Below are 27,780 nucleotides of genomic sequence, written 5' to 3' on the forward strand. Positions count from 1 at the left end.
CCTTGGTCAAGTCGAGCAAACATGGACCAGGTATGAGAACCGGGCTGTCCATCAGGGGACAACCAGAAGAAAAATATTTCAGGGATCTAGCAACTGCAAAATTATGAACTGCTTCTCACTGTTATGTTCACAGACAGGACAACTGCCTTCACCTTGCCCGTGACAGGCTCCTTACCCCTGCCCTCTGTTTAGTCATTCCAGCTTTGACTCTTTGGAGTGACGCTTCTTGGTTGGGTTAGATGACGTGGCCAACAGAGGTGCTTGGCCCAGTATGCCTAGGACAGGGCCCTGTCTGCATGAGGCTCTTTGTGTCCTGGAACCCGTGACATATGTCTCTGCGAGTGACCCATTTTTGGCTCATTTTGTCCCCACTAAGCCCTTGTGTTTGAAGAACTACAGTCTTGAACTTCCCATTCCTAAGCGGGATTTTACTGAAATGAGGAATGTGGTTGCTTCCCACTTCTCACTTCATTGCCTTCCACTCCTGTCTTCCTTTCCTTGCCAATGTTTTCACAGCAACTAGTTTCTCATCACCTCCTGTCTGGCCTCCTGGAACAGGGCGGCTGACCCCTGTCTTGTTTTTAGGAAAGCAGCTGTGATACCTCGATTTCCCTGTGAAAAAAATTCAACAACTTCTCACCTTTTACAAGAAGGTCTAGCTAGCCTGTGCATTATCCTTCCTTGGAGGTGTCAGCCCCTAGATGTACCTCTTACTCAGCTATCTGTGAGGGGAAGGGGGGGTTGGAATGGAAGGTAGTGAGTTGGAGGAGGGGTTGGGGGAAGGCCTTCCCTTTGTTCTCTAACTTCCAAGGGGCTTTGCAAATGCCTTCTCTTTGCAAACTCTCTTTGCAAATGCAAGATGGGAGAGGAAAGGGCCGGCTCCACCCCCATCCCATGAGGACCCACTTGTCTCATCACTGTAGGCCCAAACCTGACTGTCCAGAGCCTCTGGCAGATGGTGACCACCGAGCCACCTAGGGGGAGCCGGCAGAGGGACAGCACCCTTTCCCCTCTGGGATGGCCCAGCGACAGTAATCTACTGCAAGGTCCAGACGCATTTCTGCCAAAAGCCGCTGGGTTTCAAGATTTGTTTCTGAGTCCCTGGGATCATGGCTGTTAAGCAGCTTGATCAAGAGCCAGAGAGGTCATTTGTGGGCGGTGACTCAGGATCTTGTTGGGATGGGGAGGAAAGGGCTGGCTCCACCCCCATCCCATGAGGCCCCACGTGTCTTGTCACTGCGGGTCCAAACCTGACTGTCCAGTGGCCTCTGGAGGATGGCAGCCACCGGCCGTGAGGGGGAACAGGCCAAGAAATGCCTTCTCTGGGCTTTGCCTTGTCTCTGCACCAGACTCCATTGCTCCTATACTGATGCCCGATTCTCCCTTTAACTTCATTCATTTATTCCAGTGATAATTTTGCAGGCAGGAAAAGTGGGGGGACCAGGGAAATATGTGTTGGGGAGAACAGTGTCTGAAACCCAAATTACCTGAAGGCATGGCGGCCTTTGAGACAAAAGATTCATCTCAGAAGCCCTGGAAGCCACCAAGAGGCAGAATTCCAGACCAACGCACAGATGGATGCCTGAGAGGCTCCAGGAGGCACCGCACAGGTTCTTACAGGAACTCGGGACAGATCACTTGCAGTTCACGGCTTTATTTCCCTGGGAAAGCCCCATTCACTTCTACTTGGGAAAGAATTTGGGACAAAGAATGGGTGGAAAATATCTAGACTTAACCATTTCCAAGATGGTACCCGGACCTCAGTCCTTTCTGGAGAGGCCTGTGTTGTCTCCGAGTGTCTGCCATGCAGGGACTCACAGGAGACTCTCATCAGCCCTAAAGGCTCCTGGGAACTTCCCCAGTGACAGAGGTGGGGACAGTGAGTAGTATGTTTCCTTCTCAGATGCTGCCAACCCTCTCTTCCTCACTGTTCCTAAGCCCGAAGGGAAGATTCACACCAACATAACATCAATTTGCAAGAGCATAGATGTTAATATGCTTGGCGGTTATTGTGGGTTTATTGTTCTGACCAGCTCCTGCCTATCCTTCAGACTTTGTTGCAAGTCCATGGGGAAGCTTCTCTGATAGTGAAAGAGGAAGCCTCAGTTTACCCTTGCCAGCTGCAGTGAGCAGTCCTCTTTTTGACTGGCCAGCCTACATTTTTTGATTTCTTGCAAATTCCTGGTTTTTTTTAAACTCTTTTTTGTTCTTTTTGGGTCAGATTCTCCTGGCTATCACCTATTTTCTTGAGAAGAGGTGAGATCCCAGAGTCATCTAATTAACATGACAAAAGGTACTTTCCTTGCTCTCACATCTTAAAACCTAAGGTTTTTTTGGAGCTCTTATCCAGAAACTAAGATCAAGCATATATTTCTTAGTACAAAAATCATACTGATGTAGGCAGGTAGACAGGGAGGGCCCCCTCCCCTCCCGAGGCAACGACAAAAGCCAGCCCTGCAGAAAATAGGAAAACAGGAACTAAGGCTAGATGACCCTCACCTGGCTCCAGCAACAGACCCAAAGAAGCTCCTCTAGGAACAAAAGGCCAGGAAAGGAATTTCAAAGAAGACCATCACCACTCCCATCCTGCCTGGTAACCTCCTTAGCAACGGGACATTTACCTGGGAAGAAGCCCCACGTGGGGGCAGGTTGGAGGAACCCTATAAAGGCCACCTTGAACAAAGGAAGTGCACGCATATGCTGCTTGAGCCCATGTGCTGCTTGCGCCCACGTGGCCGAGCACATGTGGTTCCCGAGCACATGTGTCGCCCGCATCTCCCCTCTTGAGATGTATACTTTCATGCTTTCGTGTCTAACTTTACTCTCTCACTCTCTCTCCCTCCCTCCATACCTAAAAATCCTCCAAATAAAATCTATTTACTTCACTGCTTGTCTACTCCTGAAATTCCTTTCTGCGAGGCGAGACAAGAACCCAGCAACCCTGGGTCCCGAGTGGCAGAGGCGGATGGGGAGAGAGTGACTGTCCTTCTCCTCCCCGCTTCACATAAGTCACCCGTGGGACCCACCGACATCACTGGGAATCAAACCCAGGTCAGCCGCATGCAAGGCAAACGCCATACCGCTGTGCTATCACTCCAGAAGGGTTTTGAAAATTTAAATACTGACAAACCCTAGGCTAGACTAAAACAAAACATAAGGCAGTAATCAAAGAGAGGACATTATAACTGATGCCATAGGAAAAGAAAGAAAAATTGTGAGAGGCTTCTAGAAGTAATTTCCTATCAATATGCTGGATAACCTAGAAAAAAGTGATTCATTTTTAGAAATTTAGAACTTACAAACTATAATGTGAATAAATAGGATGTCTAGACATATCTACGATCTGGGTATTGAATCAAAAACTGCAACAAGAAAAATCCAGGACTAAATTGCTTTCATTGGCTAATTCTGCCAAATAATAAAAAAAGCTAACACAATCTTTCTAAATGCTCCAAAATTTTAAAGAGAAAAGAATACTTCCAAACAAATGTGTGAGTTTATTATGCTGCTATGAAAGTCAGATAAAAAACCATCACAAGTAAAGGAAACTAGATATTCCAGATAAATATGCCAGCAAAAATTCTAAAAAAAAAATACATTTGTAAGCACATTAAAAGGATCGTCTACCATGAAGAAGTGGAATTTATCCTTTTCCCCTGTTTCTGTTATTTGCTTTTAGGCCACATCTGGCAGTGTTCAGGGCTTATTCCTGGCTCTGCACTCAAGAATTACTCCTGGTGGGGCTCGGGGAACCATCTGAGTTGCCAGAAATCGAACCAAGGTTGGCCATATGCAAGGCAAGTGCCCTACCAGCTGTACTGTTGCTCTGGCCTCAGAAGTGGAATTTATTTTTTGGATACAAATATGGCTCACCATATGAAAATAAATTAATGTGATAGATCAGATTAACAATAAAGGATTAAAAGCACCATGATAAGGGGCTGGAGAGATAGTAGAGGGTGCAGTCCTCTATGACCCTATCAGGAGTAAAGCCTATCAGGAGTAAAGATAGTAGAGGGTGCAATCCCTGGCATGCTGTATCCTGACCCTACCAGGAGTAAAGCCCTGAGCACAGCCAGGTGTGGCCCCAAATAAACAAGCCCTCCAGAACAACAACAACAACAACAACAACAACAAAACTTGCATTATTAGAAAACATGAATAAATCTTCAGGATATTAAGCTATTAAGCTTTCACAGAACGACAAAAACTGCATAATTACATTTACATGGGCAGACACAGAGTTTTGGAAAGATAGCATAGAAGCGGAGTTGTCAGACCTTGGATTGGAAGGTCAAATGGGAGGCTGCCAATATAAAGTTTCAGTTAAAATGAATATATTCTAGAGATGTGTTATATAGTGTTACATCAACATTCAGCAATAATTCATTGTGTACCTAAAAATTGTGAGGAAAGATACTATGTCAGGTATTCCTTTGATAATAAGAATGATTTTTTTTTTCTTTTTGGGTCATACCTGGCGACGCACAGGGGTTACTCAACGGCCAAGACTCAGAGACTATAAAATCCAGCTCCCGGACGAGAACAGTGCAGTCTGCCCCCGCGCCTGGCTGTTCCTTGCCGGGGCCCGTTGGAGGGGAGCGGGTTGAGCTTTCCTCCCCGCCCCGACCAGGCCTCCGGCAGCCGAAGACCTCCAGGACCAGCCACCACCATGCTGAGACCACTCTCCGCACACATGAAGGTACTGGCAGAGGGACAAATCCACGAGGGTTCCGGGGCCGAGATCTCCAAGCTTACTCGGATTGGAGTCGAGCATCCTCCACCCAGATCCTCCAAATTCCAGTAGGCGGGGGTCACACCCACCACCTGGCCCCCTGGCGCCCTGTAATCCCATCAACGGCCAAGACTCAGAGACTATAAAATCCAGCTCCCCGGAACCGCGCGGCCGCGCGACATCTTATCAGGACATCTTTTTATGACATCTTATTATCTCATTCCTACTTTGGACAAACTTGCAGGCTATCAAATGTAGCCTGCCCACAAGGCAGAGTCTGGCAAACTCCCCATCGCGTACCAAATATGCCAAATACCATTAACAATGATGGGTCTCATTCTCCTAAAGAGCCTTGAATATAATCTCAGGGTTAGGATGAAAGAGCCGTTACTGGGGCCTGCTCGAGGCAATCGACGAATAACAGGATGATGAAATGAAAAATGAAAATGAAATTTTAAAAACTATAAAACCACTAAATCAAAATTTCCCACTAAAAAGGTTCAATTCCTTTTAGTGGGTCTAAAGTCAAGCACTTTTTTTTTCTTTTTGGGTCACACCCAGCAATGCACAGGGGTTACTCTTGGCCTCTTGGCTCTTACACTCAGGAATTACTCTTGGCAGTGCTTGGGGGACCATATGGGATGCTGGGAATCGAACCCAGGTCAGCTGCATGCAAGGCAAATGCCGTACCCACTGTGCTATCGCTACAGCCCCATAAAGTCAAGCAATATTTTTAAAAGCACTTAGGACTTACCTCAAAACTCACAGCTCCGTTGTGGTCTGTATCAAAAGCGTTGAACAGAAAATGTGCGTATGTTGTAGAGTCTGAAATATTGGGAAGGACATATCGTTAATTTTTCCATATCCTTTTCAGAAACGTTTATTATATTTCCTTTAACTTGTGCTGCCTTTCCTGACGCCCATCTTCTTTGAGTAGGTGATTTTAAATGTCAGATTCACAGGAATGAGTCACCAACACAAAAACCATTGATGAGAGGCATTCTCCTGCATTTCTATTGAAATGCTATTGACCTCTGGGGTACTCCTGCTGAAATGTTACTGTCACAAAGGTGAGTGTGAAGACTGAGAGGACTGTGGGAATTGTTTCATGATTGGCGGAGACTCTCTGTAGAAATGGAATAAGAAAACTACTAATAATTAGACAAGGATGAATTGCTGTGAGTAGTGTTGTGATCATTGGTTCAATAATTTTACAACTCAGGTATTAATATTAAAGCTCAGAGAGATGAAGAAATTTGCCTTAAGTCATGTAGATGGTAAAAAGTGGAGAAACATAATTTGTTTTTCTGAACAGTAAAGGAAGACCAAAGTCACTGATACTGACTGATAAAGCAGGGAAGGCTCTGGTGAGGGTCTGTGGCTAAGTTTCAAGGAAACTTGTTTGGTCCTAAAGGTCACCATTATTGTGCACTGGGAAACCCTGATCAGCCAGGCTGTCCTTGACCATCTCCATGATGCTAAACATTCCAGACCCAGCTCAGTTCCCAAAGCCTTCCCAAATTGCCCTGGCCATTTGAGTACTCTGAAACCGGATCCCACTCCCTGATTTGCTTCCTACAGTATTTTTATCCTGTATTTTCCCCTTACTTCCTCTACTGCCTCTTCTTTGTTCCCTAATCTCTCAGCTTCCTGCCTTTTGATATTAAAATTACATATCCTTTCTTATTTTTTCATTTTCCTAATACACTGTTTTCATTTTTAAGTGCTCTTCTGTATTTGGCCCTTGATCAAATTTACCCGATTATTTTAAATGTTTCATCTCAGGGGTTTTAGCCTTTTATTTTAACCTTTTTATATTAAAAAAAGTAACCTTTTCGCCCATTGGTTCTAGTCTTTTATCTTCGTCTAAAATCTTATCTATGTCTATTTTATGTTTTAACCTTTATTTTTATATGGATTTAAGGCAACTTCTGTTCACCTATTATGAGTCACTTTTTAAAGACAATCAAGAAACTAAGTTAGAGTAACAGGAGTAAGAAACTGACCGCTTCAAATGAGAGATCAGAGGTCATGTAAACTTGTCCCAAGTTCTAATTGCTCATAGCACTCCCTTGTCCTGCGTTCTTCACCCCATTGGCCAATACTATTAAATGCCACACATTCTTCGAGATGATTATACAATCAGTTTCTACAAAGAGTGGTGACATTTCCTTTCACCTCTTACCTTTGATACATTATCAGTATCCAATTTTAAATACATGAATTATTGACACCATTCTCAATAAACTAAACAGGTAACATAATTCGTTCTAAATAATATGTAATATAGTTATGAGAAGAGTAGATGCCCACCTTGAATCATGGGCTGCTTTTGATCCACACCAGGGGTTTAATTGCAATGGAGTTCACAGACTTCTAGAATGTTCCAGTAGAGAGTTACTAAGACCTGGCCGTCTATTTTTATCTACGAAGTTGTTTTGCTCTCAGTAGTACTTTTCCCCAGATTTCTTGAACTCTTTAATGTTCTTTGGAGATAAGAGTTGACAGGTGGTATGTTAAATGTATTTTGAGTAGAGAACAAAAAGAAGAGATCTTGCTAATTTTATAGTCAGCTTCATTAAGCAGGTCTCTTGTTACTCTATTTATATAATCAGGGTAAATTCCTCTACCTTAGCAAGCAGAACTCACTATGAAGTCCCAGAATAAGCAATGTTGGCATTTTTTTTAAACTGAAAAAGAAAATCACCAACCAAACAAAAACCCCAAACCTAAGATAACATATACACATAATACAATATATTATTCAAATGGGGTTACTCAAGCTTTAATGCAGGACAGGGAGGACATATACTATCAAAGTTTGTGCTTATATAGTATTATAGTACATATTATTTCTTCTTCCATTAATCATATCTGGCTCCATCACCCCCCCCCCCTTTTTTTTGAAGTCAAGCCAGTTTCCTAACTTAGACCTTCTTGAGAGCAGTCATTACTGGTGTAGTGGAATTAGAAAACCCAAATTTGAATTTTAGCTCTTCCAAACATTAACTAAATAATGTAGAGCAAGTTGTCTAGCCTCTTTGTGACTCAGTTTCTTCTGATCCTAGAGTGTTCATTGCATCATAATGAAAAGATGAAGAGGGTTTATAATAGTCCAATGATATATTAAAATCAATAAATATTAAAGTTCCTGTTTTTAATGAGATATCTATTTTATACCTGAGTGGATTATGATTCAATGGAACTTCAACTTCAATGAAGAATAGTAAAATTGCATCGTGAAATGCATACTGAGTATTCTGATAGAGTTTGCATTTATCCTGGAAGGCATTTGGAGATAGAAAACATTTGTAAAAGAACAGAGTCATGTGATGGGCTACTTTTAATTGGTTGAAAGGAAGGAGCTGAGACACTGGAAAAGCCTGGTGGGCACAGAACTAGATACTATGAGGAAAGGAAAAATCATCTACAAAAGTTATTTTCTAGATCTTACTTTTTTCCAACTGTATTCTCTTTAAATATTCAACAACTGGGGCTGGAGCAATTGCACTGTGGGTAGGGCATTTGCCTTGCACATGGCCAACCCGGGTTCAATTCCCAGAATCCCATATGGTCCCCTGAGCACCACTAGGAATATTCCTGAGTGCAATATTCCTGAGTGCATGAGCCAGGAGTAACCCCTGCGCATTGCTGGGCACGACCCAAAAAAGAAAAAAAATCATTAACTATTTGCTAAATTTGCTAAATTCATAGCCAGTTTCTGGATTTTAGATTTTAGTATAATTAGGACTGAAAAGATTTAATGCTTTATCTTCTCTTCATGTGATTTGTGCTCTGCTTTGTTCTTCATCAAAAAATGTCCTGAGTTATCCTCCCAGGAGGGGAAATGCATGTTGAACATGATTGCCACTCAATGCCTCTTTTGCAGACCACAACACCCAAAAGGAGAGAGAGAACAAAGGGGAATGCCCTGCCACAGAGGCAGGGTGGGAGGGGAGGTGGGGGGAAATGGGCACTGGTGGAGGGATGGATATTTGATCATTGTATGACCGAAACTAAAGCACAAAGATTTGTAAATCTACAACTGTACCTCATGGTGCTTCACTAATAAAAAAAAAAATGTCCTGAGTTAAGAATAGCAGATTGCTGTGTTGCTGATAAATTAACTTGTGAAGTTGAAAATTATAGGTAGACAATTTATGGTAGTGGATGTGATTTATGGATTCTTAGGATGAATTGGGATTTCAGATATTCTTCATCCATTTATCAATGTGTATTAAAGGTAGAAAGAAAGATGTCAGTACTTTAAGTGACTTTTCCAAGATCATGCAGCTAGTTATTGTTTGAGAAGTATAGCACTGTTTAGAGATAACACTGTCCTCCCGTTGTTCATCGATTTGCTCGAGCAGGCCCAGTCTCCATCGTGAGACTTGTTGTTACTGTATTTGGTATATTGAATATGTCACAGGGAGTTTGCCAGGCTTTGCCATGTGGGCAAGATTCTTGGTAGCTTGCCAGGCTCTCCGAGAGGGGCAGGGGAATTGAACCAGGCTCGGCCAGGCCGACTGTGCACAAGGCAAACGCCCTACCACCGTGCTATCGCTCCAGCCTTCTTAGTGCAGTAGGCCACACATCAGTCTCATAATCTGAAGGTAGAGAAGTATGAAATCAAGATATTCCTATAACAACTTTAAAAATAAAGGATGTTATACTAGAAAGAAAATCGAAGATCCTTTATGTTACATTTCATAGATGGTGTATAATTAATACTGTTCCTCATTTTATAGCAGACTAACCAGAGGAGAAAGAAGCTACTAGAACCTTATACCTTGGTGGTTGCAATTTATCCACAAGTGCAGAGCTCTTTATATAGTCTAGTGTCCTTAACTCAATTATCTCCAAACCCTAATGAGGATACTAACTACTCCTCTTATTAAAACCTCTATAAAACCAGACATTTCAGAATATCAGAATTAATAATTTTGATTATCATGTTCCAAATCCATAGACTGAAATCACTCTGGATGACTTCTTTCTTCCTGCCCCAAATTTCTGTTCCCATTTACAGTCCAGCAAAAGCTTAATGCATTTGGATGTACAATTCATAGGATCAAGCTCTGGGGAGGCAGATTTGTATACATGAATAGTATTTTCTGCTCAATAGTTTCTCTATAAATTACCCAGAAATTTTAGAATATTGCCCAAGAATAAGAATACTCAATGGACAGAGGTTTTTGTTTTCTTTTACAAATTTCTGTCTTTATGTCCATAGAACATGACCTATCCCCTCTGTTGCTTAAATTCAGTAGCTTCTCAACCAAAATTTGTTGACTTAAATTCTTCTGATTAGTTTATTCATTTACCACTTTAATAGGTGGGCATCAGATACTTGGTATAGTCAAAGTAATTGCCAATTTCCTACAATAAAAGCAAGTCACCCAGGAAACTGCAGTTTTCATGAGCTTTTAAAATAATTAGTGTGCTAAGAGCTTCCATAGTCTCATTGTATGTGGAGTTTAAAAACAACAGCAACCCAGTATTGCTGTAAGTATACAGATAATAGCATCAACAAGCCATTTCTTTTTGGCTTTGGTAGGCATGCTTTATTCCCTATAAACAAAAAGGCTTCTGTTCAATCTATTTGTGCTGACATCTGGAACACTAAACAACTTGTGCTTGGTAAAGCATCTTGCTAAGCAGTAGAGAAAACAAAAGCACTTGACAATACAGCCTTGCATGGGGTTCTGTAGATAAGACAATGCATTTTCCTGGAGGAAATGGTGAGATGTTATGATTTATGGACCAATCATTGTTACTGCTCATAATGCAAGAAACTTGTTGCTTTCAGACCATAAACCTTAGAAAAAAATAACTTCATTGAAGTGTAAAGTCATAACATGAATTTGCCTGCTATGGAAGATTCTTCCTTGAGATATTTTCTTTTTCTACCAGTGCTGCAAGATATAGCTTGCATGCATGATATGAATTTTTAAAATTGCAAGTCATCATTCTTTAAAATATTTCCTTTCTTTCAGCAATGCTTGGTATTATTAGATTTATGCATTCAATTAACATGAATAATCCAAGAATTTTTAAGAGAATAAAATTGATTTTCCCTCAAATACCTTTGGATTTTTCTAACAAGAATCCTTTGGAAAGGATTGTGCTTAACGAAAATGTTCTTCAGTACCAAATGTTATTTTTCAAATAAAGATTCATTTCTTTTAAAGGTAGAACTATATCCAACTTGCAGCCTGTTGCACCTTTAATTTTAGAAAATTAAAGAATAATTTGAAGATATCATGTGTGCTGGGGTATACTGGCAGGGATTTAGAAATATGGTAAATGCTACTATTATTTTAAAACCCCATAGTTATAAGATGATTTAGAAATATATAAGATAACCAAATGATGTTTCAAGTTGTTCATTTACATAGTCAATTGTCTCGTTGAATTCCTGGTGTCAAGTACTATGACCAGTGACCTGTATGTGGACAGTTATTAATGAATTGGGCAGTGGGGACATATTCATCCATGATATATCCAAGTACATGTAATAATGGGTCACCTTGTGTTTTCTCAGAATTTTGCTTTGTGTCTTTTTTTTTTTTAAATTTTGTCTTTTTGGGTCACATCTGGCAATGCTCACAGTTTACTCTTTGCTCAGGAATTACTCCTGGTGGTGCAAAGGAGACCATATGGGATGCCGGGGATAAAACCCTGGTTGACCACATGCAAGGCAAATGCCCTCCCCGCTGCACTATCTATCTCTCAAGCCCCTTGTTTTGTGTCTTAAAAGATCATATTTAATAGAAGTTCCCAAAATTTGAGAACCCATCTATGAAACTGTCTTCAACCCACTGAAATTTCAAAACCCAAATGGATCGAAAACTTAAAGAGAATCTATTTTTTGGATAGTAAACATGTAATAATTAATTCTTGATATCGCAAAGTGCCTTTTGCAACAATTACTGCATTGCAATTTTAAAGTCACCATGTGAAAAGAGCGCCATTGATTCATGCATGGATGTTCTCATTTATGTTATATTTACCAAATACTGCCTGTCAATCACTGTCCCAGGACCTATGTATACATTAGTGAATAAACCAGACAGAAACCTCTGTTCTCTTAGGGATGACATTTTGGTGAGGAAGTAAATACTAAACAACAACAAACACAGGTAAACTATATGTTAGTAGCTTCTCTTGATTGCTATAAGAAACTGAAGGGCCATGGGGATATATAAGGAATATATATATATATATATATATATACCATTCTACAAAGAAGTAATCATCCATATCAAGAGAGGGGTTCGGCAGGGTGATATCATTTCACCAAAACTCTTCAGTGCCACCCTCGAGAACATCATGCGACGACTGGAATGGGAAAACATGGGAGTGAAGATAGATGGTCGGCAACTACACCACCTCCACTTTGCTGATGACATCGTTCTAATAACACCAAACATCAGCCAAGCGGCACAAATGCTGAACGACTTTGACCGTGAATGTGGAAAGGTCGGACTACAGCTGAATCTTACGAAGACAATGTTTATGAGTAACAGCCTTGTTCCTGACGCTCCATTCGCTCTCAATGGAACCACCATCTCCGAATGCAACAGTTATATATACCTAGGTTGAGAAATCAACATGATGAATGACCTGGCACCTGAGTTGCGCAGGAGGAAGAGAGCGGCTTGGAATGCCTTCAAGAACGTTGAAGAAATAACTAAAAGGACAAAGAACCTCCAGCTACGAGCACATCTCTTTGATTCCACTGTTCTTCCTGCATTAACATATGCCTCAGAGACCTGGACCCTACGAAAACAGGATGAGAACGCTATTCGGGTCTCTCAAAGAGGAATCGAAAGAGCTATGCTAGGAATATCACGATTCACTCAAATGAGAGAATCCAGAGTTCTGATCTTCGTCAACGCTCAAGAATCAGGGATGCTGTCTCATTTGCCAAGACATCAAAAATCAGATGGGCTGGACACTTAATAAGGTTTACAGACAACCGCTGGACTAGAGCCATTACTGATTGGATTCCACGGGACATCAAAAGATCACGTGGACGCCCACCTACTAGATGGTCAGACTTCTTCGTCAAGACCCTGAATGATCGGTTTGAGGCTCTGCATGTTCCTAGAACGAACAGATACCATTGGGCGACGCTAGCATGCAACCGGGATGAATGGAGACGTTACTGGCACCTGCTCGAGTAAATCGATGAATAATGGGGATTAAGTGATTAAGTGATATATAGATATATAAGGAATATATATATATATATTTCTAGTTTAGGAAGTTAATCAGGATAAGCTTCCACAAGAAGGTGAACCTGAAGAGAGGTGGTGTAATATTGAAATGTGTTGGGGAAATTTAAAATAGAGGAAATTTGAAATAGAGGGAAGAGCAAGTGCAAAGTCCCAGAAGCAACAGTATGACTGAGACATTGGTGGAATAACTATAAGGCTGATGTGGTTGGGACATCAAGAATCAAGGTGGAGAGTAGGTAAGGATGAGTAATAAGTGTGACCATATCTTGTAGGTAATACTGGTGATGATTGATGAGATGCAATTTTTCGAACAGAGAAATGACATTTGAGCCTTCCATTTGAAGGCTCACTCTGGCTCATGTTTAGAACAAACTTTAGTGGGGAATCAAGAAGGAGGTCTAGAACCACAAAGATATTGTTTCAATTATTTTAGCATTCAGTGATGGTGATAACTGTTGGATATGAACCCTAAGTGCTTTAGGCTTCTTCAGTGAATTGCCCCCTTCCTTCTCCCAGCAAAGCTTACAGTGCTCTTGTGAGCATCTTTAATCCCCTGAGTTTATCTTTAACCTTCCCTTTGTGTTTTACACCTCATTGTCACAGTTCCCCAAGTCAATCTTGGTTATTTATAAGCCAAAACTTTATGGTAATTCTGGATTTTGTATTTGCAGTGAATTACTTGCTTTTCTATTTCCCTGATAGCCTTTTCATATTTTACTATAGAACCATGCTCTTTGCTTAAACGCAGAAAGATCTTAATGTTATGCTCCTAATATTTGGGAGTTTATTGACTCTGAAATATACTACTCCTGGGCATAATTACTTGGTCATAATTACTTGACTCAGGCTTCAGTTACTATAGTTCTTAACACCCAAAAAGTGAGGTCCCGCTGTGGGACTGGGATGGACCCAGGGTGAGTGGCAAAGCTATCCTGGCATAGAAATGGGACAGTCTAGAAAGTATAAATGCATGGTCTTGATGCAAGCTGTTATGACTTCAGAGACAGGAACCCCATGGGGAAGGACAAGCTGAACTGACCTGAGGACTCAGTCTGGGATTTACGGTAAAAACCTTGCTTGCTCTCAGAGTCCAGAGAACTAAGTTTTGGGACCTTTATCTCTTGCCATGTCTATCCAGATGATTGCAAGTATTGGTAAGAAGTAGAATGAATTGACTAACTGTTTGACTTAATTGCTTGACATGTACGACTGGAAGGAAAGAGAAAAGCAATATAGATATTCCTGGGGACAGAGCGTCTCTTTGAGTTTATCTCCCCTATAGACTTGCCTCTGCTGGAATGTTTTATCTCTGTAAATCATGGACATGCAGTCCTACACCTCTGACCCCTTCAGATGTCCTTTAAGTATGCTAACAGGTCTGCACTAAATAGGCAATTTTCACCATCAGGCTGTGGTCCCCATCTCTCTGTCTCTTTGCTGGGGAGCCCTGGGAAGGATGGGAGGCGGACCTCAGCCACCAAACGTACATGCGTTATCACATCACATGCACGCTGCCATGTGAACTCACAGATATCTTTACGGAAAAACAGCCAAAATGATGATGGCAAGTAAAGGGATGAAAGCTCTGCATGCCAGTTCCACAGTCATAGAAAATGAAGACCATAGTTAAGCTATTAAAAGATTATGAAAAATCATGCATGCCGGGATTAGGGACACACTTCATCATTGGGGATGATTGGACACTTTGTGTATGGGGTTGATTCAATTAGTGAGTTCAGTTTAGTTGCATAGTGCTTTTGATTTATTCCCTGCCTTCCAGTTGGCCTCCTTGTGCCTGTAACACTATCTATTTAAAATCCCTCTCTTCCCACCTATACGTAAGACTGCTCATCTGTGGTTCTTTGCTCCAACATTCTTTTGAGTAGGTACCATGTTCTATTCCTCTGATTTCTCTTACTTATTTGTACCTAACACTTTGCTGGGCACACAGCAGTTTGTGTGACATATTTGAGCTAGTTCCCTATTGAAAGGAGAAAATTTTTGAGTCCAGAAGCAAATTTATTTCTTCGCTCAACCCTAACACATATGTTATGAAAGTGAAGCATCATTATGCTCGCCTTGTTTTCTTTTCCATTTAAGCAATATCCTTTACAGCACTCAGTGTACTATTCAATAGTCAGGTTTCCTTAGATGTGAGGCAAGGCTGCATGGAGCTGGGATAGACTGTGTTCAGGTTCTCACCCTGTTTTCACTACAAAGAATCTGTGTTCTCACATTAAAATAAAACCAGACTAAGTTATCATTGCAGGTGGTGGTAGCAGCGGGGGAGTGGGGGATGGGGCTGTGGCCAAACCAGGTCATACTCAGGGCTTTTACAGCTCTGTGCTCAGGATTGAGTGGTCTCTGGTAGTATTAGGAGGCCACTCAGTACTGGGACTAAATCTGACCCTGGCTGCATATTAGGAAAGCACTTTTCCTCCTGATATAGCTCTCTTGCCCTTTAAAACATTTTTATTTGAGCAGTTAGAAATGCAGAGGAGAGATGTTTACATGAAAGGAAATTCAGCAGAAGACAGACTAAGCTCATGCCAAAATAAAAACCTGTGCTAACTCATCACCAACTTTTCCCCTCATTAAACAAACGAAACAAAATTGGTTTTAGGGCTGTCCTCAGCAGTGCTCAGAGCTTTCTTCTGGCTCTTTACTTAAGGTCCATATGATGCTGGGAATTAAACCCAGGTTGGTCACATGCAAGATAAGCCCCTAATCTCTGAACTACCTCTCAAACTCCTCCCCCCCCCCCATTTTAATACCTAAAATAACACCGAGGAAAGGAGATTGAACATGCAAGGAGGTGAATGTGGAAGTGTGCTCTGTGCACCTGGCCCATGATCCTAATAATTTAGCTTCCCATCACTACATGGGAACATGTTTCTCTTCCCTCTGTGCCATTGTTTGAGAGCCAGCTAAGCATCACCCTGTCGTTCATGCTTGTCCATGAGCTTGCCTGAGTCTCTCCTTGACCTAGTGTCAATTTCCATTTACCCCAAGTTCTAGCACAGTGAAGAGTTAGAGGAAGAGAGATGGCAGAAAGAACGCCCAGGAAAGGGAGAGGAAAATCTAGGTTCTGACCCAGATCTGCTACACAGTGGATCAGTGACCCTGAGAAAATAGCTTGACTTTGCAGAGTCCCAGATTTCACATCTGGAAATTGAGGGTAATTATATTTGTCCCAATTTGGAGAGTTGGAAAAGGAAGATGAGACCTATATAAAACATAAAGTATGAATTTCATTGGAGAACAAGGGCTCAAGACAGCAGAAATACTACATGTTGTAAATTGGAGTGCATGTTAGCTATTTGATCTCTTGCAACAAGTTAGTTCACTTTACAATACAATTTACATACTTGCCTGCAAATCTTTTTCAAGAAGATTAAAAATGTGCAGCCATGAAACTATGACCCAAATCAAGGCTGCAAGAATAATTCTAACAGAGATTCTCTTAACTAACCCATGTCTGTACTCACCTCCCTGTGGAAAGAACTGCGAGTAAATCTCTTTGAAGGTTTCTTCATTAACAACTCCGCTGGGGCATTCCTACGAAGAAGTGGTAGAAAAACAATATGAGCAAATTGTTTATAGATCTGAGTTTTGTTTCCAAAATTTAAAACAAAACTGTTTATCCTCTAAAGCTTCACCAGCCACACCCTGTCTCACACTAAAAAGTGAGGTCTTATTATTAAAAAGTGAGGTCTGTTATTACAAAGAGAATAAAAGCACCCTATAAGTTTTCAGCTGCAGTTCTCAGAAAAAGAAAATACAAATGCATATGCAAAAAAGTTGGCATAGAAGTGTCAAAGGGGTCTGGCATATATGAAAAAAGATACCATAAAAAACCCTGCTGGGGGCTGGAGAGAGAGTAAAGCAGGTATAGTATTTACGTTGCATGTAGCCAACCTGGATTCATCCTATCTGGTCTACCAAGTACTACCAGGAGTGATCCCTGAGCACTGAACTGGAGTTAGCTGGGTGTTTATCATCAATAGGGGAAATGGAAATAAGGTGTTTTTCATACAGCAAGGATACTGCAAAATGTTTACACATGGTCTTTGCTGAATCTTGGGGCTATATCCTTTAAAGGTTTGTTGGACCCACAAAATCTTTACCTTGGTTAGAAAATGAGGGTGTCCTATTTGAGTCCATCCAAGGGTGCCCTTAAAGTTGAATGCATGAATAATAATTCAATTCCTACTAAACAGTTACAAATGTACAATGACATAAATTTTAAGAAATAAACTTTTATTTTTATAGTTTTTATCACACATTGACAATAATGGCCAATTTTTGGTCACTGTATTCTGTTACTGCAACTCAACACCACCAAAGCATCTAAGATTCTCCACCAAAGTCTTTAAACCAGAGACTTTAAGTGAGTCAGGATTTCAAGGGATACTGGGAACATTGGTGGTGGAAAATGGCACTGGTGAAGGGATGAGTGTTCAATCATTGTATGACTGAAACTCAATCATGAAAGTTTTGTAACTGTATCTCATGGTGATTCAGTAAAATTAAATTAAATTAAATTAAATTAAAAAAAAGAACTCATTCATTGCAGCACTCTTTACAATAGCCAGAATCTGGAAAAAACCTGAGTGCCCGAGAACAGATGACTGGTTAAAGAAACTTTGGTACATTTACACAATGGAGTACTATGTAGCTGTTAGAAAAGATGAAGTTATGAAATTTACATACAAGTGGTACTACATGGAAAGTATCATGTTACGTGAAAGGAGTCAGAAAGAGTGGGATAGACACAGAAAGATTGCATTCATCTGGGGAACATAAAGCAACAAAATGGGAGACTAACACCCAGGAATGGCTGAGATTAGTACCAGGAATTTTGCTCCATGACTTGAAGGCCAGCCACACGTGCTAGGTGAAAAGGAAGCTCAGATAGAGAAGAGAGCACCAAATAAAGGGTGTTGTGAGGACCCTCCCAGGGTGGGAGAAGCATGCTAAAAGTAGTTTATAGACCAAACATGATTGCCACTCAAGGCCTCTCTTGCAAAACACAGTACCCAAAAGAAGAGAGAGAGAACAAGGGGGAATGCCCTGCCACAGAGGCAGGGTGGGATGGGGGGATGGGGGGTGGGAGGGATGCTGGGACCTGTGGTGGTGGATGATGGGCACTGGCGGAGGGATGGGTACTTGATCATTGTATAACTGAAACCCAAACACAAAAATTTATAAGTCTATAACTGTACCTCATTGTGTTTCACTAATAAAAAAATAAAAATAAAAAAAATTTTAAAAAGGCAATAAAACCAGATAAATATAAAAATATAAAAAAATAAAAAAAGAACTTCTCAATGTCTGGAGAGAAGGGCCTGAGAATCACTAGCCCTGGGGGTAATGACTTCCCACCTTGGTCCCCTGTAGAGTAATTTAAGACATGGAAGCTTTGGGGACTAGGAAACTATAGACTAGACACTCTAGGACCGGGGATGGGCTTCCAATCACTACTCACGGTCCCTCAGGGCAACTCACAATAGCCAATGGGGCAGGGTGACTTAATGCTTCGACTCGGGAGTAGGATTCTGCTAAGGCATTAGGGAGCAACCTTGGAGTCTTGTACATGCTGGGCTTATGCCCCAATCTGTGAGCTCTCTCCCTGCATCCTTGAGCCTGGCATCATTTATATTTTATCTTACTTTTTTACTTTCGGGACCACACCTGGCAATGCTCAGGGGTTACGCTTACGCCTGGTATCATTTTTTAAAAATAGAGAAATTACATGAAATTGTCAGCTAGGTCTTGCTGTGGAATCTTGAATCTTGCTGTGAAAAGGAGGACAGAGAAAGCTAACCATAGAGCAAAGTGAGTGTATACACTCTCCAGGCTTTGAAAGAACAGTAGCTCTGCATCAGAGGTGAGCTATGCCTGCAGCAACTTCAAACTTAATAATCCAACCTGAGGTCGCATGAGATGCTCAAGGTACATTGAAGATGGGAATGCGAAGCCCTGTCTGGTTGTTAGAGTAGTGTCTCAAGAACAGCCCTGTCTCACCTGGGGTCTCTTTGCTTCAGTTGTCACAGCACCCCCACTACTTGACATCCCTTCAGGATTCATGGGCACAGGATCTGGGCCTGCCCACTTTCTTTACTTTCAACCTTGGAAGAAAATTCTGTGAACTTTAACTTTGAGACTGTGGGATCTTCAAACATCATGTGCTGTGGTCTTGCAAGCTTCTCTGAATCCTTAATGTCCTTGTCCTCCCCGGAAGACACTTCCTTTAGTTATCTGTCCTTTATTCTATGTGCCCACAGCTGTAACATGCTTCACAGGAGGGCATTTCTATTTCCTTATTGTTGGTTTTAAGAGTAGGACTCTGATACATAAACTAAACTTTGAACCATAGTTTCAACATGAATGTGTATTCACAGAGATGGGCATTCTATAGTTCTGTCATTTGATCCTAAAAATAATTTAAGGTGGATCTAGTGCCAGGGTAGAACTGGAGGTTTCAGGGAAAATTGCTAGTCAGTGGGTGTGCTGGGTTGCAGGCTTGGGACAACAAGAGGTTCTGGTTTTGATAAATGCTGTAGAAGCAATAATAACCTCAAGGATCTAAGAAGACTAGAAAAAAAATAATTGTCCCCAAATCAAACAAACCATAATGGTTAATTTTATCTGTCAACTTTCCTGAGTCATGAGACCTATGCAAATGATCAGACATAACTCTGGAAGTTTCTGCCAGGGTGTTTTTGAAGAGATTAACATTTGAAGAAAGATAAATACTGAATAATTTTATTCAGAGTTGCATAGAAAGAAACAAAGCAAGAGAATAAACAGTGTGTAATGAAACCAAAACCTTAGACTATAGAACTGAGATTGTCAAGTGTATTTGTGTGGGGCTGGGTGGATTGAAAGGGTCCTGTGGACTGCAGTGAAAGGATATTAGCATATAATGACTGTGGTGTGGTAACACTGAACCCCTAAAGTGTGCCAACATTACACTCATATAAAGCAATGTTACCTCAATAAAGACAGATGAATGAGTCAGTGGAGTATAGTAAGTTTCCCTCCAAGGGCAGGAGCGATAGCACAGTGGGTAGGGCGTTCGCCTTACAAGCGGCCAACACGGCTGACCCGAGTTCGATCCCTCTGCCCCTCTCGGAGAGCCCGGCAAGCTACCGAGAGTATTCGATATGCCAGACACAGTAACAACAAAGTCTCCAATGGAGACGTTACTGGGCCCGCTCGAGCAAATCGATGATCAACGGGAGGGCCTTTACCTTTACCTTTACTGTTGGTGGACCAAATGTAATCAGTGGAAAGCTTTGATTGAACAAGAGATTGACCCTCCCCAAACAAGAAGGTACACTCTAGCATAGACTCTGAACTTAATTCTCAGCCACTGTTCTTCTGGTTCCTGAGCAAAAGACCAATGGACTTCATTTTCAATCTAAGTTCTTCCTAATTCTACAACACACTGCCTTCAAATTTGAACTTCAACTTTTTTCAGTGTCTCTTCTTCTGAAGTCTTTTCTATCCAAATCCATCAGGTCTAGATCTAGTCACAAAAATCCCATGATTAGATTCCTTAAAATAAAGTTCTTTCTGTTTATGACCTCATGACATGTTTGTGCTCCTCTGCAGAATCCTGACTAATATATCCCCAAACGAATAATCCATGACTTCAAATAGGAAAGAAGAGGGCCTTTAGAGAGTTAATCCCGCAACGGCTTTTGCTAGATTCATCATCTAGTTTTGGATGGTCATGTAGATAGATCAAATAACTCCCATCGGCAGCAACAGCAGCAATTTTAAGAACAAATAAGCATTTTGTAGTTGGAAACCCTCACACATGGCAATTGTGATTTATGGCTATTTATAGCCGAACCATCTGCTTGGGGTGGGAAGAAGAGAGCAGGGAGATGGCTCGCTGCCACCAGGTGCTGAATTTGTACAAGGTCAGAGCCTCCGAGATGAAATGATTCTAGCAAGAGATGAAGATGGGAAGTGAAGGGAAAGCTGTCCACAGCAAGCTGGTTGGCTGGCTTTGATTTCTAACTACAATTGGAGCAGCATCAAAGACAAGTCTAAGATCCTGCCCTATGGGATCTATATCCAAGTAGAAAAACAAAACAGGTTAAAAATCTCAATCCAAAGAGTGATGATCTTTTATGTATTCTAATTATTTCTTATATGAAATACTGCAGTTTACTGCATTTGGTTCAGAACTTGTAACCTGATTCTTTATCTTTTAGACTTTAGTACCTACAAAGGAAGACAAAAGATAAACTATCACCTTTTTCTAAATTCTTTGGTAGGGTGGTTTGTTCACAAAGATGGTTCCCCTATATTTCATTCAAGAGTGAGTTTGGATAGGCTGTGGGTAGGGCAGATGTATATCAACAATGTGGCAGTATTCACTATACTAAGTCTTGCTGCTTTCACAAACACACTTCACAACTGGTAACAGTTTGGAAAGTCTACAGTCTACCTCTTGTGTATCTAACCTTCTTGGGTGATGCACTGATAATGCCTGCATCTCCTGTGAGTCACTGAGAGACAGGGGCTAATGAAAAATTGACCACGTTTGTGTGTTTTCTAACATTCCCATGACTTTAATCCAAATGAAGGAGAAAGAACCCTGAAGAGTCTGAATTATGGTGTTTAGGGCGGAAAAACTCAGGAGTGTGCATATTCGGTGTTTAGAGTCCAGTCTTGTGTGGTACACATCACTGAAGATTCGCTGTATTTGTCCCCCTCGAACAACGTGGAAAAGCTCATGCACTCAGGGAGAAGACAAAAGCACCCATCTGGTGAACGGTTGGCAATTGGAGTTTCTTGGGACAAAAACTAATGCAAATCAAGTAACAATTTAGCAAAAAGAAAGGAGCTCTAAAAAAGTTGTACAAAGGTGAAAGACTTATAGACAGAAGGGAGCAGTAAGAAGGAAATTGTAACTAGGAAGATTTAAAAAAAAGTGGGTTATTGCCAGAATTCTTTCCTTAGGGTATGGTGGGGATCTTATAGTCTGGTGACCTAACTAGTATTGCTCAGGTACTTCTGATTGATTAGTTTAATATTACACATCAGGGGGAGCTAACACTGTAATTCAGTCTAGTTTGGTAAGATGAGACTTAGCATAAATGACTCCATTTTGGTTGTCTTGTTTTAACAGATGCTGAATATCTCTCTCTCTCTCTCTCTCTCTCTCTCTCTCTTTCTCCTACAAATGAACAAATTAATTTAGAGAGAAATTACCCACATTCCCATAATTAGAGCTAGGAAGAATAGAGTCTATTTCTCACAGAATCAGAAAGTAGAGCATTAAAGCAGCTTTAGAGATAATCCAGTTTAATGCCATCCTTGAGCTTGAAAGGTTCAGGAATTGCCCATGAACCACAAGGTGGGTTTCTGAGCTTTACTCTGAGCCTGACTTTTCTGAGGTCTAAAGTGATGTGTCAATCTCACAAATGCTTCTGTCTGTAAAGTGGTTTATATATTCTGTCAGGTGGTATTTAGAGTAATCTAGTGAAACACTTATGCTCCTGTGCTCTGGATTTAAATAGAAGACCTGGATTAAAACTATGCTGTGTGATTTTAAAACTATCCTTTCAGGTACATTGCTTAACTGAAGTTTCATTGTTCTCGCAGCAACAAGGGGATAAGTATTAATCTTAAAAGGTTGTTATGAGAATTAGTAAGATAATGTATGTTGTTATTACCTTGACCTTCTTTGCCCATTTTACTTGCTCATTGAACATTAGCTGTTAGCATAAGAGCAATAATCCAAAATTTGGCAAGCCAGTCTCCATCACACAGGACAAATCACTCTAATATCCACGTGGCTACACCAGGGTTAAATTAAATTCCTCATATTGGGTGAGCCCAGTAGAGCGCACGTTGGATATAATTCAATGGGTGTTATGAAGCATATATGAGTTATGCCTCCAACTCTAGCATTATAAATTGAATCTACTCTATCTAATACTTTCAGAGTTTACTCTCAAAGGCAGGGGAATAACTGTGATTGTAAATGACAGCGGGGAAGAATAAAGGCCACCATACTGGAAATAAATGTCAGTAGACACCCAGGAGCCTTTTATTCATTTATTTCAAGGAAAATTTTCCCTAGTAATGCTTAGCTGATTGTGTAAGAAATTCAGTAGTTCATGAAACACGTGGGAAAAGTGCTTTGAAGAGAGATCTGTGTTCACATAGGAAACTGCTAAATTATTTTCGAGGTGCATCATGACTTTTATATTTTACCTTATAAAAAATGTCTTTCAATATTTACTTGAAATCTTTCAGAGATCTGGTAGAATACGTTAGAAGTGGTTATAAGAATGTGCAAGCCAATGCATTTTCTTAATGTTTGTCCAGTCTGCCAGATACTATCTCCCATTTTATTAAATCACCTTGTTCTGGACTATATCATCTACTCAGGTTCGAAACTTTCATTGACTCTTTTAGCGATAGCTCTTCAGAAATTAAGGAAAAATCCTGGCAACAATGTATCAGGGGGTAAACAAAATGATTAAGTGTTTTTGAAAAGAAATAAAGGTGTTTTTGAAAAAATTGGTTCTTTGGGGGTTCTTTTATGACATCAATTGACATTAAACAATTATGTAATTCATCAGCTTCCATCCCCAACTCTATTGCGAAGGAGTTTATACCTGCCAATGATTTTGAAGTGCTTTAACTTAAAATCTTTGGGTTTCTATCAACAGAAGTTTCATGGTACTACGTTTGGGTTAATATCTGTCCATTTAGTTATTCTTACTGACAAAAGAAATACTTTCACCTTTTTGATAAAAATATTGTGGGCAAAACTATAGAAAGAGAATATTAATACTGAGTATTAATATTGGGCACTCAAATGGGAGAAGAAAAAAGGAGATTCATATCACTCCCCCTATAAAACGAGAAGGGATTCCCCTGGCAAAACAGGTGTCAGGTAATTTGACTGTCCTTAGAGGAGGTTACTTTCTTGAGGAGCTGAAGTGATAGTACAGTGGGTAGATCATTTTCCTTGCACGCGGCCGACCTGGGTTTGATCCCTGGCATCCCGTATGGCCCATTGAGCACCACAGAAGTAATTCCTGAGAACGGAGCCAGGAGTAACCCCTGAGCATCAATAAGTGTGACACAAAAAGCCAAAAAAGAAAAATAGAGGAATTTGCTTTCTAAAACGAATAATTCAAATTCTATACTTAAATGGGCTATGCACAAGTTTGTAAAAATAAGCTAACAAGCATTCACAACATTTCAAAATAAGGTTTTTTTTTTTATAAGGTGGTTCACAATATTTGATTGCAGTTAACATTCAAACACCAATCCCACCACCTTTACACCTTCCTACCACCAAATTTGGGATGTTTTCATCCCAAGCCCCAATCCCTGAACAAAGCACAACCAAAATAAATATATTTTGTAATGTCTGTTATGGAAATGTGTCTTATGATGTGTTGTGCAGCTGCAAATGTGGCCACGTGGTCCAGGAGTATGTTCACTCATAAGTGAGGCTTGGCCCAAGTGTATGGGAAATGGCCTGGAGTGTGTTGGCGGTTGGGTTCTGGAGGTTTTCAACTGCCAGGTCTGGGTCCCATGGGATGGGGAGGGCTCTTACCCGCCCCCCTCTGGGGCACCCCGAGTGAAAAAGCCTGGTGTGGAGTCCGGTGGCATGGCTATGGTGGGCATCATGTTGCTTCCTTCCGGGAGAAAAATCCGTGTGATCTGGATGGTGGCCAAAGAGGAGATTACCTGATGTCGGCAGGAGGTGGCTTATGGGCATGACCCCTTGGTCATTGGAGACTGGGGGGAAACAGGCAGAGGATCTCTGTTCCCAGTCCCATTGATCCCAGAGTCCAAGGTCACAAAGTTCCATATTACCTGGGTTTTGTCAGACTTCACTCATGTGTGAGGCTTGGCCCGAGTGTGGGCAACAGCCTTACGCATGTCAGTGGTTGGGTTTTGGAAGTTTTCAGCTGTTGGGGCTGGGTCCCTTGGGGTGGGGAGTGCTCTCACCCACTCCCCTCTGGGGCAATCCAAGCATTCACATTTTGAAGACAATGTAACTGCAACCCATGGCTACATAAAAAAGGAATAGCTGAGTAGGTTGAGGCCAGGAAACCAGAATTCCATATGCCCAGTCTTTAGAACTAGTTTTCAATTAGTCCTTCTGTTTTTGGAACACAGAGGCAGAGTGTTCAGGGACCCAGGGTTTCTGGGTCCCTGAAGCCAAATGCTTCCCAATGAATACAAAACAGAAGGGACATTGAGATACTATGACTTACAAAAATATCTATACTTGGTATTCTTCCTAATTTCTGGCAAAGACCTTCTAAATTTCCTTGAATTTCCTAAATGGCAAGAGAAAAACAAAGGGATCTCTTGTGTTCTAGGAGGTGTCATGGGAACAGGGCACAGAACCACATGATGAGGGGACTGGGATGCTGAAGATGAAGATTTAGACACTCATGGCTTGGTACTGAATTCTCCACCCAAACCCAAAAGGATGAAATTCAGAGAGCTTCTGGGTTGTGAACAGAACAGAAATTAGAGGGAAGAAGAGCACAAGAAGACATCAAAACACATTTTCCTTCTGCCTTGTCCTACAAATGTAACTGATTCTCTTTATTATAACAAATAGGTAATCTAGTGAGATGGAGGGTGGTTATCTGAGTTTATTTGCCAATAAATTAAACTTAAGGGAATTGGCATTAGAAAACTCTGATTTATCGACAGGTGGCCAGAAGCACAGGTACCCAAAAACCTGGGTGTGTGATTGTCATTAAACATAGAGAGTGGTCTTAACGTTTGCAAGTTGTCACTATCTCCACTCTTTCCAGGTAGATAGAATCAGTTGAATTGTAGGACTTCCCAATGGTGTCGAAAATTGCTTGGTGTTGCAAGGAACCATGTTTTGTTCCTATCAGAACTGTGATCAAAATCTTTGTAGACGAGGCACTTGAGCTTTATAGCATTTTATTGGTGATAACAGACATGCCGAAGCTCTCTTGCCTCCCTGAAGAAGCAACCAGCAGAGAGATAGTGGCTGCCCCATCAGTAGGAATTTTTGCAGACATCAGCAAACAAAAATCTCTGCTTACCAGACAGGCATAACGAGCAGGAATGAGAAATCTATGCCTTAGCACTTGTAGCCACTGTGATTTTGCTATTGACTGATATTCTGACAGTCATGTGAGGAAAGGATAAAAACAATTCTTTGTATCTATAATGCCTAAGTAGTTTTGCTGTGTACATGTTGAAGGAATATATGGAATTTATCTGATAATGCAACTGTCTGCATAAAACATGAATATATTTAAGTAAATTTAATCATAAACCATGAAGCTTTTATTTTGTGTATTTCTTCTACTGTTTATTATTTACCCTTTTTCAAAATCAGAACTTAAAATGACTTGCCAATTTTCAAGTCAGTTACACATAGGCACTATTCAATTACTATAGTTAAATTCTGACATATGAGTGTCCCCCATAACCCACCTACCCGCTCAGTCAACCCATAATGGTTAGCATAATAACTTTTTCTTGGTTACATGCTATTAGCATATTCTATAACTTTTGGTATATATTTGATATTTGGGAAAAATGGATTTTATTTTCTACATTTCTAAAATAGTAGCTCACCAAACAGAGTTTTAGCATACAATTTTTATAGCAAACAAAACGTTCTATCTTTTGTGATTTTCTTCATATCTCCCATTCATGAGCTGATTGAATTGTTAAAACATAACACCCCAGCCCCTTCCACAAAGATGCCTTTCACAAGACAGATGAATTGAATTTTCCCATACTATAGAGTTGATGGATGGGAGGTTTCATTCACAGAGACCTATAATCAGAAAGCATGACTATCTTTACATATTATTCCGCCCCGCTTCATACCTGATCCAATTGGGGAAGCATAGGGTCTTTCAAATTAAATTTCCATTTCTCCACGTCCCTCATTTGAAATGAGGCTTGCTCTGAAAAGTCACTCTCTTAGCGTGACAAGAAAGATGTCACTAGCATTCTACAATTGGAGGATTTTCACCAAGTAAATGGTGGCCTGCCCTACTCAAACGTCTGATATTACTGTGGATGTCCTGCTCCTTTTAAATCTAGGTTAATGCTTGGAAGGTGGGGATCAATCTTTACAGAGCCCCAGAGATGTTTAGAAAAGAGAGCATTGGGGAATGGAGAGATGTATAGAAAAGAGAGCATTGGGAATGGAGTGATAGCACAGCGGGTAGGGTGTTTGCCTTGTAGCCGACCTGGGTTTGATTCTCAGCATCCCATATGGTCCCCTGAGCAGCACAAGAGGTAATTCCTGAGTGCAGAGCCAGGAGTAACCCCTGTGCATCGTCAGGTGTGACCCCAAAAAAGCAAAAAAAAAGCATAGAAAAGAGAGCATTAATAATGTTGATCCTGGAAGGATATTCCACCACAGTTTTTATTTACTTTCAAGAAATTGAAAATAGGGGTCAGAGAGATAACACAGAGGGTAAGGCACTTGCTTTGCACAGATCTGACCCATGTTTGATCACTGGCATCCCATTTGGTCCTTGAAGCCCACCAGAGATGATTCTTGAGTGCAGAGCCAGGCGTAAGGTCTGAGCACACTGTGTGTGCTCCCCCCTCAACAACAACAACAAAAAACATTAGAAAATAAACCTGTCCTGACAGCTTTTGTGAAAAACCAGGTGCACGATTTTCGAGCTCCATGTAGTTCAAAGCTGGTGATTCTTCTCCTCTGCCTACCCATTTATCAGCGCCCTGTGCTATGCTGTTGGAACCCCCCACCTCCCTCACACGTGTCTGTCC

The 27,780-nt window shown here is 41.0% G+C and overlaps 1 protein-coding gene across 4 annotated transcripts in view; it reads right to left on the bottom strand.

Annotated features, from left to right (window-relative positions):
- Positions 1-27,780, bottom strand: part of KCNIP4 (potassium voltage-gated channel interacting protein 4) — a 560,465-nt gene that overhangs the window by 17,953 nt on the left and 514,732 nt on the right. For all 4 annotated transcript variants that reach the window (XM_056130347.1, XM_056130346.1, XM_056130349.1 and 1 more), the window contains exons 3-4: positions 16,467-16,536; positions 5,490-5,560 (exon numbers count right to left, since the gene is read on the bottom strand). In XM_056130347.1, coding sequence (XP_055986322.1) covers positions 5,490-5,560; positions 16,467-16,536 — 141 coding nt within the window. The remainder of the gene's footprint in view (positions 1-5,489; positions 5,561-16,466; positions 16,537-27,780) is intronic.

Source organism: Sorex fumeus, unplaced genomic scaffold (assembly GCF_029834395.1).
Source record: "Sorex fumeus unplaced genomic scaffold, SorFum_2.1 ptg000077l, whole genome shotgun sequence".
NCBI lineage: Eukaryota > Metazoa > Chordata > Mammalia > Eulipotyphla > Soricidae > Sorex > Sorex fumeus.